This window comes from Phascolarctos cinereus, unplaced genomic scaffold (assembly GCF_003287225.1).
Source record: "Phascolarctos cinereus isolate Bilbo 61053 unplaced genomic scaffold, phaCin_HiC Scaffold_1;HRSCAF=81, whole genome shotgun sequence".
Taxonomy (NCBI): Eukaryota; Metazoa; Chordata; class Mammalia; order Diprotodontia; family Phascolarctidae; genus Phascolarctos; species Phascolarctos cinereus.
In genome coordinates this window covers 198,489,102-198,502,410 of record NW_027555514.1, presented here as the reverse complement: position 1 = coordinate 198,502,410, position 13,309 = coordinate 198,489,102, and the positions used below count along the sequence as shown (strand labels likewise).

At 35.8% G+C, this 13,309-nt stretch overlaps 1 protein-coding gene across 2 annotated transcripts in view; it reads right to left on the bottom strand.

Moving 5' to 3' along the window:
- Positions 1-5,160: 5,160 nt before the first annotated feature.
- LOC110203692 (prostaglandin-E(2) 9-reductase-like) overlaps positions 5,161-13,309 on the bottom strand; it is a 26,611-nt gene continuing 18,462 nt past the window's right edge. For both annotated transcript variants that reach the window (XM_020980161.2, XM_020980160.2), the window contains 2 exons: positions 11,838-11,920; positions 5,161-6,972 (listed from right to left, as the gene is read on the bottom strand). In XM_020980161.2, the coding sequence (XP_020835820.1) occupies positions 6,930-6,972; positions 11,838-11,920 (126 nt within the window). In that variant the 3' untranslated portion in view covers positions 5,161-6,929. The remainder of the gene's footprint in view (positions 6,973-11,837; positions 11,921-13,309) is intronic.

Below are 13,309 nucleotides of genomic sequence, written 5' to 3'. Positions count from 1 at the left end.
TGTTTGCATGAACAGTGGGAACAGAGGGTTTGAGAGTAAAAGATTTGGAAAATTTTGGACAATTAATAAAAGAAATTCTGTTTCCTTTTACATTCTGGACTCCGGCCAAAGTTTTGAGTGTAGATGGAAAGATAAGAAAAAAAAAGTTGTTGGAAAATTTTCTCTTCCCCTCTTCCGTATTCAGCTTAGGCCAGGTTGTGGCACCCAACTTGGCCAGGGCTGGGGTGCGGGAGAGAGGACAAGAAAATACGAAAGGAGGGTGAATTTTTTCCTCTCAGATCAAAAAGAAAAGTTTTTATGTATTGGAACACAACCAAGAGATAATTTAGTTCATTCTAATTAGTAATGTGTTTCTTTTAGATTTTAAAAATCTAGTATTGTTTCTAATTGGTAAACTTTTGTATTGTTCTGTCAAGCAATTTTTCCTAATTTGGATGTTATTAAAATGTGAACTAAAAGAAACTAAAGGATGGTGGAAGAACTGTGTAAAACCATTTAAATTATTTTATCAAGCCCTGTTAATCTTCTCTTATAATGTTTTATAACTGTCAATTAGAAAATCAGGTATTTTCATCTTTATCTGTAATTTAAAAACAGCTAAAAGTTAAAACAATTTGACTATCACTTATGAAAACTACCAGATTGTTAATTAAGTTATTTAAACTCACTGTTTTAATGTTAAAACCTAAAATTTTTAATTACTTATGAGTGAAAAGGAGGGGCATAGGGCAATTCCCTTTCCTTTGTAAACTTGTCAAGGTCCCTAGAAACCATCTGTGTGGGCAAGGTCATCTGCCCTGAGAAAATAACTTGTTTGTGTTATAGAGTTCCTAAACAATTCATTTTGCTTACTGAGAAGTTGCAACTTAATGTACAATAGATAGAAATGATTTCTAATACTTGGCTTTTACACCAGAACAAGTTTAAATTTGAGGAAAAGGGATGTTAAGTGAAATCTCTTATATATGTGAGTCCTACTATATCTTTACTACTTATTACAACTCCATTGGAATAAAATTAACTGTATCTGGCTTTAAGCTATGATTAGTGAATGCTGTTTGAGGTAAAAAACTCTTAGGACTATAACTAATTTTGTTTTGAGTTTCAATTTGAGTATAGTTGTCTCTATTAAATCAGTATCTGAAGTTTCCCCATCATGTTCCTTTAAGAAAGAATGTTTCCCACCATATGCCAAAATTTTGCTCGTAACACTATTAAACCTGTTAGGCAGAGATATCCTCAGACAAAAATTATTCATTATATGGATGATATACTTTGCAGTTGTTCTACTACTTGCAAACTCTCCTTATTAATGCCTGAGCTTTAACAAGCCCTTCAGTCTCATAGCATTATAATTGCCCCTGAAAAGGTACAAATCACCTTTGCTTATTTTAGACATATTGTTTCACAGTCTGCAATTAGACCCCCAAAATATTACAAATTAGGCAAGATTCCTTAAAAAGTCTTAATCATTTTCAAAAAATGTCTTCAAGATATTAATTAGCTTTAGCCTGCCCAGCAGATCACCACTAATCAATTATGTAATCTCTTTACCACCCTCAGACACCTCATCAAGAATATTTCTCCTTAATTTTGGGGGCGTGATATTATACATCAAAGGGGAGCTGTTATTTTCTCCTGCCCCCGCTCCCACCTTGTGCTTCTCCTACCCATAAAGCTGATAAAATACAATGGAAATCTGATAAACCTCTTCGGGTGAAACAGTGGCTTTTGACAAAAGAGAAGCTTTTTGCATTAAAACAATTAGTTGAACACCAACTTTTAGGAGGCTGCCACTTAACTTTTTATTAAGCTTTTATTGAGCTTTTTATTAACTATGTTCTGCCAATACAACCACCTTAATTGTAGGGAGGATAACATTTTATGACTATTTTTCTATATGTAAACTCCTGCAGTATTAGAAACATAGTATAAAAAAATAATATAATTTTTTTGGAATAGGCTGTTCCAAATATATCAATTTTATTAACCCTCCTTCTTTTGCCATGAATCGCAGAGGCTTTTCTCCCAAACATATTTGACAAATGAATGTAACTTATATGACTTCTTTTGAAAAGCTTTCTTATATTCATGTTATAATTGATACTTCTCTTCTTTCATTTTTGCCACTTTACAAGTAAGTGGAACAATTAAATATGTGATCAATCATATTTTACAAGCCTTCGCAGTTAAGGGTGTACTTAAACAAATTAAAATACATAATGCTCCTGCTTACATTAGCAAAATATTTTCTTCCTTTTATTCTTTTTATAACATTTCTCTGATCACAGGCTTTTCTATATAATTAGAAACAAACATATTAAAAGAATTCTTCTTTAAAAGGGGGGGTATCTGGGCTATTATCCCTCATTGACAATTGGCTATTAATTTTTTAATAATATTAACAAAGATGGGTACACTCCAGCCAAAAAACATCTTGAGAAAAATAAACATCCAGAGGCCCAGATCCACTACAAACGAGGGACAAGGGTATGTTTGTATTTTTTCAGAAAACTTTGACAAACCTGTCTGGATACTGGATAAAAATGCCCAAGCGTGTACCACAACTCACAGCTCGAATGCAAAGTATGAGGATTAAGGGAAAGCACAGAAGGAGCCGATCTACAGTGATGAGTTGCCTTCCCACGTGGAGTCAAGTGAAAGTTCCCTCTCATCGAGCAATGGAAGACTCCTGAACTTGTATTTTTAGCAATAGTAGCTTTACTTTCTGCTCAAGTGTGTAATGTGCAGAGTGCACGGCACTACACTTATTTTCCTTTTCCACCCTGGTTGTGACCCCTCACACATGTGGACAAATTGGGACTATATATACTAATATCACCCATATATTCGGAAGTGAAATATCCTTTCTCCACAACAGAGCCAATGTTACAAGTACCCTCAGATCTCTAGCATTCCAGGACACCTACATGTCTTTCAAAATTTAGCAACAATATTGAACCCTGTCTTTTTCTTGTTATATCACTTTTTATACCAGTTTGTCCAATGGATATGTAAATTTTACTCAAGCTAATACTACTTTTGAATAGAATGTTACTTGTGTCAATTGTACTCTCAAACAGTGTATTGATAATAATTACTGTATTGTACTTTCGGTAGAACAATAATCATTTGCTATTTTGCCTACTAACATCTCACATAAATAGTTCCAGAACTCTGGTGAACATGCTCCTCAAATTATTACTTCCTCCTTAAGTCAATCAAAGCAATTTATTGGTCTCCTTATTACTGGTTTAATCATTGTTGCTTCTTTTATTGTATCTACTACTGTTTCATTGTTGTGCTAATCTGAAATTCAAACTGCACCCTTTGTAAATGACTTAGCAAATACAAAACATATAAGCTTAGCTTAAAACAAAGAAGCTATTGACAGAGATATATTGTATAAAGTCAATTTATTAGAGCAATCTGTATTGTATTTAGGAGATGAGTTAGAAACCTTGAAAACAATGTTTATATTGAAATATGATTGTCGCTATTCTTTTATCTGTGTGACTCCCTACGTGTGTTCAAATTTCACTAATGTGACTATTGAACAAATATTGAATAAGCTTCAGGGTGCATGGCACTCTAAAAATGTTACGTGGGAAATTAGCCAGTTATCCAGCATACAACATGAGATAGCTGATTCTCATATTGATGGTACCGACCCTTGAGATATTGCAACCAAACTGTTAAATTGGATACATCAACTTAATCCTTTTAATAATGTATTGAGCCTCCTGCTACATTTTCTACCTTGGCTATGTTTTGTATTAGTTTTATGTTTCCTTCTTCCCTATTTTTTAAGATACGTTAGCCACATCTTAGCTGAGTTCAGGCATCCCTTCATTATCTCAAGTTAGTACAGAAAAAAGGGGGAGATTTTGAGGGCCAGCTCTGAAGAGTCAGAGGATTCAGGCCAGACCAGGTTTTCCCGTACGTGTCCTCTATCTGATGGCTATGTAAACTCAGGATGTTTGCTCACCACCCCCCTGTACTTGAGAACAGGATCACTTTGGAGATTACAAGAAAGCAAGGAAACCCCATGTTCTGTCTCTTTACAACAGTATAACCTTGGAGATTACAAGGAAGTGAGAAACAATACACTTGTTGTTATTTTGGGTGATGTTCCCATGAGAAATATACTTATTGTTGCACATATGTTGTTGTTGCCCTAGTAAAAGATATATAAACCCTTTCCTTCAGATTAATAAACGGAGTTTGGTATTTACATCTCCCACCTGGCCCACATGATTTTTTCTCTCTTCACACTCAGTCGGATTAGTTTAGACCAAGGCCATGGCCACAGGCACTCGCAGCACAAAGTACGTCAGGACTGAGCTAGATGAGATCAATGTGTATGATGAGGAACCTTCATAATCCAGTGGAATGTAGTATTTGTTCCCTTGTTTGAACTCTATATAATTCAGGGGGCATTAGGAGTCCTTAGGACATCCTGACTCAGAATGTTCTGAGAAGGTTTAGAATAAGCCTAGCTACCTGTATCAGCAAATTAGTAGTCCTACAAGATTGATTACCTAAGGACTCTTGAGGCAATGCTGCCATCTGTTAAATTTGGCCATCAATATTCTCTCTCAATCTCTTCCTATCTGTCTCTCCCTGCATTTCCTGCAACCCTACTGTGGCCATTAGAAATAAACTGGACACCTGTGTCTGGTGGTAGCCACCCTGATATACTGGTGACTATGACACTGGGATCCAGGACTCAAATGCAAAGGCCACCAGTTGAACCACATGTCCTGCCCAGAGGCAATATTTTATTGGATATTTGTGTTGTGTCTTCACCATGTCCTAATGTCCCTTTAGTTGACTAAGTGACCTTGATAAACAGCTCACTTAATATCAGTACTACACCTATTCCCTAAGGATAACCCCAGGTTAATGATGGAAGCACCACGGTGTATAAGTCAGGTGAACTACTGACCAGGGTTGGGTGTTTATGGGCCAAACATCAGTACCCCTATAGGAGAAAACCTGTTTTTTCCCACCTGTGATGTTCTCAGGAAAATGTGTTGTGTCATGTCTGGCATATTTGTAGGTTCTGCTACATTGGAAGATTTCTAAGGGGAAAGCACAGCTGAGCAAGAAAGTCTGCTGAAAAAACATGCAGAAAAGGAGTTTAAAATGGACAGTGGGGAAGATTAATGAAATTTAATACTTGAAACGGTTCTCCCAGCTTTCTATCATCTGATGCTAAACTCTCCTTCTCAATAACCAGAGATTTACTCCCATTTCAGACTTCTAGCGCAATATAAGGTTTTAGGAATTTAAAAAGAGAAAGATAAAAAACTTCAAGATACTTTCTCTCTGTCATTTCACTAGTCAGATTGGGGTTACAGAGATAAAGTCAGAGAAGTAAAGAAAGGAAATATTTTTCTTGGTTTGTAAAAATTCACAGCATTATAAACTAATTACAGAACAAATTTGTAACTGAAATAAAATATCTTTACTGTAAATTTCAAAATCATAGTTTAAAGTTTTTACAAAGGCTGAGATATTTTAAAAAGGAGATAAGAATGTGAAACTTCCACCATAAATCATAGGAATGGAGCTAATTTCAAAGAGTGGCCTCTATAATTTGGGGTGCTGGCAGCTAATGGTCTTTGGGAAATTGAGATTTTCAATGAGATCATTTGTGATTGCAAATACAAACTAAATCATGTGATTTATTTAAAGGGAGATAATCATAATGTTTTACCCTCTATAGGTAGATCATACGTTAATGAAAGAACCATTTGAATTTGTCATTAAGTTGATATACCTAGAAACTGCATGAATAAGAATTAAAGTTTAGTTGCTTTATACTGCTCTTTGGTGTAAAATACCAAATTGATAGGGGATGAAGTGATGTTTTATGTAAGATGATTCATAAATGCATTGGACCAAATTTTTATTTGACTGGCAATAAGTTTAAAAATCCATAACACTGGTTTTGTTATTGTTAGACTTACAAGTCTATTTTACAAATAATACTTTTTATTTCATAGATTTAGTGTAATAGATTTTTATTTGATAGATTGGCCATTAATTATTAAAATCTTAGAGTGCACCTGGAATAATGTGTATTGAAGTTACATCTTCTTTACTACAGGCAAATCCCAGCTTCAAAGATCTACTTTGCCTTAGGAGTTACCTCAGATATGGATATTTGTTATCCTCAAGGCTTACAGGGGTTAGTCTTCTTCTGGGTTTTGAGCAATCTATCACCTATTCATTATTTGAGCGAAATCATAGCATGTGATTGTTTTCTTACTATGTATATGTATGTATGTATGAATATGATTGGCTTTCTTCCATACCCCATAGTACTGGCAAATCTCATTCCAGAAGAGTTACAGAAATTACTGCATTCATGCTGTATACAAAAGTAGCTGTAATGAAATTGTAGAGAACTGAAGGGGACTGCCATTCCTAGGACAGCACATCTACACTACTATATGGGTGGTACAGTGAAGAAGTTGTCCATGAGAGTTGAGGAAATTAAGGAATTGAGTAGTTAGGATGCTGGAGGAGATATCAATATTGATATGTTGAAGTACTTCAAATAATGGTAAGATCTCAGGAAAGAGTAAGACTGTGAGCCAGATGCTAACTCTGATACAATCTCTCTGAGGAAAGGTTACCTTTCTCAGAAAAAAAGTGGATAATACTTTCACTACTGTATGGTAAACTTTGAAATGCTACATAAATGTGTACCATCATATCTGTCTTCTTGAGGGCAGGAAAGGCAGAGCTTATAATAGAACAACTGCCTTTAACCTGTGCTTTGGTGTAGGTTTAGCCATGGTGCATGACTTAACCATAATACTGGATTTAATTTCCATAAAAACCAGCAGAATGCAAGCTATTCCTTTGAAAGGAACTGCAATGTCTTAGGGCCACAAATCTTCTGAGTCAAAACTTCATTAATATTCATCATTAAAAGGATAGTTGGGAATGTCTTGGAATCTAAAAGGAGAGAAACATACATATACAGGTCTCATTCATTAAAGAAATCTCTCTAACACACCAACTCCAACAACTTCCCTTCTCCCAAACCCACCTGCTCAAATACACCCTTTCCCAAATTAAGAAATATAGTCTTTGTAGTGGTTTGTTTTCTTTGGCCCATGCATCTAACTACTGAATGAACACTTAGCTATAGATCCCTCTTGCCTTGGGTTCAAGCAGGTTTTGTTCAGTTTCCTTAAACAGAAAGCATTTCTGAGACACAAGGAAAATAAATGGCTAGAATACTAGACCTAGAGAAGGATATGGCAAACCACTGCAGTATCTTTGCCAAGAAAATCCCAAATGGGGTCACAAAGAGTCAAACATGACTGAATCAACTGAAGAGTAAACAAAAGATCCTGGCTCTGGAATCAGAAGACTTGGATTCAAGCTGTGGCTCTCAATTATTAGCTGTATGACTATGAGCAAATTACCAAAACGTCTCAGAAGCTCCATTTCCTCATTTTTAAAATGGAAAATAATATTTTTGGACAACTTGTTTTACAGGGTTATTGCAAGGTTCACTTGACACTATGGGTACAAAGGACTTTGCAACCATAAATCACTATGTAAATGTCAACAGAGTGGAAGTCACCTCCCTTGAGTCAAACTGGTAGTAAGTGGCAGAGAGAGGAATCAAAGCTAAACTTAAGACTTAAAATTCAGTGCTTTTCCCATGATAATTGTCACATTGCCTCCCTAAACCACGGCATACTTTATCCATATCAATTCACAAAACAAGCTTTGCTCCCACAGCATAGAGGGAATTTTAGAGCAGGAACAGTATTGTGGTGGACTTTGGACAGGCTGTACTATGAACTCCATTAAATTCTGATTGTTTCTATACAATCAGAGGGAGGAGATATTCCAAGGGCAATCAAGAGCATAGTAACTATTCCACTATGCCTCAAGTCAGTCAGTCAATAAGCATTTACTATGCCTACCATATGTGAGGCACTGTGCTAAGCGATGAGGATGCAAAGAAAAGCAAAGGACAATCTCTGCCCTTGCAGAGCACACAATCTAATGGGAAAGACCGCAAGCAAACAAATATGTAAACCACACTATATACAAGAAATAATCAAAAGAGTGAAGGCACTGTAAATTTTCTTGTACATTTTCCATTTTTTATAATCTCTTTGGGATACAGATTTAGTAGTGGTATTGCTGGATCAAAGGGTATGCATAGTTTTATAGCCCTTTGGGCATAGCTCCAAATTGTTCCCCAGAATGGTTGCATCAGTTCACAACTCCACCAACAATGCATTAGCATTACAATTTTCCCACACCTTCTCCATCATTTATCATTTTCCTTTTTGTCATATTAGCCAATCTGATAGGTGTAAGGTGCTACCTCAGAGTTGCTTTAATTTACGTTTCTCTAAGCAATAGTGATTTAGAGTATTGCTTTTTAAACTGTGCGTCACAACCCACACATGTAGGTCGTGACCCACAGTTTAAGAAGCATTGAAAGAGTTGAGAGTGAAAAAAAGTTTAAGAGGAATATAGATAGCTTTGATTTCTTCATCTGAAAACTGCCTGTTTATATCTTTTGACCATTTCTCAGTTGGGGAATGACTTGTATTTTTATAAATTTAAATCATTTCTCTATATATTTTAGAAATGAAGCCTTTAAAGGATCTAAGACATTTCCAAAGGTCACATGATGGAAAATGCTGTCCACATCCAGAGAAAGAACTATGGAGCTTGAATGCAGATTCATGCATACTATTTGTTCTTTTTTTCTCTTCTGTTTTGTTCCTTTTCTTCTTTCTTGTGGTTCTTCCCTATTGGTTCTAATTCTTCTTTACAACATGACTAATGTGAAAATATGCTTAATAGGAATATATATGTAGAGGCTATATCAGATTTTGTGTAGTCTTGGGAAGGGGGGTAGGGAGGGAAGGGTAGAAAAGTTAAAACTCAAAAGCTTATGGAAGTGAATGTTGAAAACTAAAAATAAAGAAAAAAAGGAAAAAAAAGAAATGGAATAATGATGATGACAAGGGGCAGCTGGGTGCTACCCAAAGACAATGATGCAGATGAAGATGACAACAATGATGAAGATGATGAAAACAATAAAAAAGAGAGAAAACATGGGGGAAAAAAGAAAAAAAAGAAGTGAGGCCTTTATCAGAGAAGCTGGTTCTAAAAATTCTTTCCCAGCTTTCTGCTTACTTTCTAATCTTAACTGCGTTGGCTTTGAGTAAAAACTTTTGAAAGCAATCAAAATTATCCATTTTGTACTTCCTAATGCTCTCTACCTCTTGTTTGGTCATAAGTTCTTCTCTTCTCCATAGGTCTGACAGGTAAACAATTCCTTGCTTTCTTAAATTGCTTATGGTATCATTCTTTATGTCTAAATCATGCACTCATGTTGACCTTATCTTGGTATACTGTGTAAGATGTTGCTCTATGTCTAGTTTCAGCCTTACTGTTTTCCAGTTTTCCCAACACTTGTTGTCGAATACTGAGTTCTTGTCCCACAAGCTGGAATATTTAGGTTTATCAAATATTACATTACTACAGTCATTGACTACTGTGTCTTAAGTACCTAATTTATTCCACTGATCTACCACTCTGTTTCTTAGCCAGTACCAAACAGTTTTGGTGGTTGCTGCTTTATGAAACAATTTCATATCTGGTACAGTTAATCTATCTTCCCTCACATTTATTTTCATTAATTACCTTCATATTCTTGACTTTTTTTTCTAGACAAATTTTTTTATTTTTTTCTAGCCCAATAGAATAATTTTTGGCAGTTTAATTGGTATGTCACTGAATAAGTAAATTAATTTAGGTAGAATTGTCATTTTTTTTATATTATCTCAGCCCACACATGAGCAACTGATATTTTCTCAGTTATTTAGATCTGACTTTATTTGCATGAAAAGTGTTTTGTAATTGTATTCATATAGTTTCTGAGTTTGTCTTGGCAAGTAGACTCCCAATATTTATATTCTCTACAGTTATTTTAAATGGAATTTCTCTTTCTAGATCTTCTGCTGGACTTTCTTAATAATATCAGATTGCATGCTGTCTTGGGGAAAGCTGGGGGAAGGGAGGGAGAAAAATATTTGGAACTCAAAATCTTATGAAAGTGAATGTTGAAAACTATCTTTACGTGTAAATGGGAAAAATAAAATACTATTAAGTGGGGTGGGGGAATAAAAAAAAGAGGGAAGGCACCAGAATTAAGAGGGGTTGGGAGAGGCTTCCTGCAAAAGGTAGCAGTCTAGTTGGGACATGAAGAAAACCAGTGAAGCCAGGAGACAGAGGTGAGGGGAAGAGTATTCCAAGAATAGAGGAGAGCCAGAGAAAACATCCAGAGCCTAAGATGTCATACCTTCGTAATAAATAACAAGAGGCCAGTGTCACTGGATGCTTGAGTAAATGGCAGGGAGCAAAGTGGGAGAAGATTGGAAAGAATGGGGAGGAGGAACTCTAAATGCCGAACAGATAATTTCGTATATGCTCCTGGAGATGACAAGCAGCCATGAGGGTTTCTTAGCTGACAGGTGTTTGACTTAATGGTGGCCTAATGGAGAATGGACTGGAATGAGGAGAGACTTAAGGCAGGCAGACTTACCAGAAGCCTATTACAATGGTTCAGGTATGAGGTGAAGAGGGCCTGCACCACAGTGGTGGCAGTATCAGAGGAGAGAAAGCAGTATATTCAAAAGATGCTGCAAAGGTGAAATCAACAGGCTTGGCAATAGATTGACCGTGAGAAGGGGTGGGAGTGAGAGAGAGTGAGGAGTCAATGATGACACCTAGGTTGTAAGCCTTGGGGCTGGAATGGTAATAGGGGAAGTTTGGAGGTGAGGAGTGTGTGAAGAAAAGATAATGAGTTCAATTTTAAATGTGAAAAATAAGGTTGCAAAGTTAGGAGACAGAAAACCAAAGATATGGACCATGCTTATTTAAATGATCACGTTTATATAATTACCCAAAAGCCCTAGGCTAATGTGGAGCCAGTCACCTACTGAGAAGAAAAGCAGTCATGGGAAGAGGTGTGGGGCTTCTCTGAACCTCACTTCCTGAGAATGATAGACGAGTGCAACAATCCTCATAGGAAATGGGTTTGAAGGAAGCTACACCCAGTTTTCTTTATCTATCCTTGCATGCCTATGACTGTACTCTTCCATGGTAACATTAAAGAATGTTGCTCTAGTGTTCATCTTCACGGAATCGAGGCTCTACAGCACCTTCAGACCTTATTTGGAGACTTTAGACATCATCTAATCCAAACCCTTCTTTTTCCAAATTTTCCAAGAAACTAAGATTCAGAGAGGAAAATGGACTTGTTCCTTCTCTCTCATAGCTAGTAAGCATCAAAAATATAACTAGAACCTGTTTCCAATGCAAGGTATCAGAGATACCTTTTGTGTGGGAGAAGTTTAGTTACTGAAAGTGAAAAAAAAAGCCATTGTGCATGAAAAAATGATAAAAATCCATCTATGATAAAATACAATTTTTCTATTAAACTATAAAGACAGAGAGAGGACTACATAGAGAACTGAACAGCCATGTCTGAAGGCAGACAAATGACTGAAGTTGCAAATACCTTATTGCAATTTTACCTTTGACCATCAATTGCTGAAAATTTTTTTCAGACCTGACCTAGCATAAGATAGGTTCAGAATGTAGCTTCAGAGAACAGGAAGAGGAGATGTGATGACCACTGCAAAATATTATACTTCATAGATTTATAACTTCTCCATGAAGGACTTGAAAAAGGACTCCTTCCTGTAAAGTGCTATCCTGCATCCCTACAGTAACACACCTCTAAGAAAAAGTTAGATATTAAAGGCAAAACTCACTGATTAAAGGTTAGGTAACGAAGGTTTTTGTTAAGGCCATCAATGGCTTTCATGTCTTCTGGAGTCAACTGGAAGTCAAACACCTGCCAGGGAAGAAACAATATTATAATAAGTAGGATCTGCTTGTAGCACCTTAGAATGGAATAGGCAACTTAATTCATTGAATCAGTCACATTCTCCACTGAGACTCTTATAATTCTCTTCTGGTGTTGGAGGTGATTAGGCTAACTGAAAACTAGCTACTGCCACTTGATAGTTCCCATCTTCTTGTGGGTGGAGTCACCCTTTTCTAACTCCTCTTTTCAGAGTTGTAGACTTCCCCTTAATCTAGAACTTTGCATTTACCTGATCATGAACCCCTTGGGGATTCAGGATATTGATACAACAGGTTCATGTTTACAAATTTTTGATTCTGCTTTATGTAGCAAATAATTGCCCCAAATTTGTTGCAAACATATTTTCCCCTGTGACAACAACCATATGTATATTTGAAGCAATATAGTTTTGTTTCTGAAAATATTCAAAACCATCCTACACACAATGATTTCTGTGTCTGTATGGCTGACACCATACTGATCACTTCTGACTTAGCACAACATGTTCTTGAAGTTTCTCAACCTGTCATCAAATTGTTTCCAAACAGCTATGGTCACAGGAGTCCAATATTTGAGTGCAAACTGATTTCCAATAGATGATCAGATGTATAAGCATACTCTTATTTGCTCTCTATATACCACACCAGAGAGCTCCTTCATTCCCCTTTGTTACCATATAATTCTATCTCATCAGTGGCATAAACATATGATCAAGATGCTATGAATATTTGCATTCTTGCAGTGCAAATAAATCTCAGGCTGTTTGAAATCCATGAGCATTTAGAAGTCATCGTGAAATTATCGTTTCATTATCACAAGCATTCAGAAGAAACAAACCTTATATTGCCTCTCATTGTAATATTAAGGCTTTTTTCTGATTTAACTATATCTTCCACTTATGATACTATTCTTCAGTATAATGAACTGGTTGTCAACACTCATCAGTGTTTCAGCAGAGTGTCTTTGAGGGTATAGCCAGTATGCCAGTGATATAGAAGAATGAAGTTATATCTGAAGAGATTCTCTCCTTACAAAGATTAGTGTAGATATAAAAATTGTTAAAAAAATTAAGCAATATATGTAATTACACCTTAAGTATATTTATCATTTAATACTATGCTACTTAGTAGAAAAGTAAGTCTTTTATATCTTAACTAGCTATGTATTTTCATTAATTAGTTAGGTAGCTAAAAATTTTAAATGAACTTCCATCTTTAAAGAAAGATAGCTTATAAAATTCTCCTACTATTTTCCACCACGTTATTTATGGGAGCAAGCATTTTCACTTTAAACTTATTTTAAATGAAAATATGGAGATAAACTTGATGTGAAAACAGTTTTAAGATTGTGTTTATCTAATATTAGATCAAATATTAT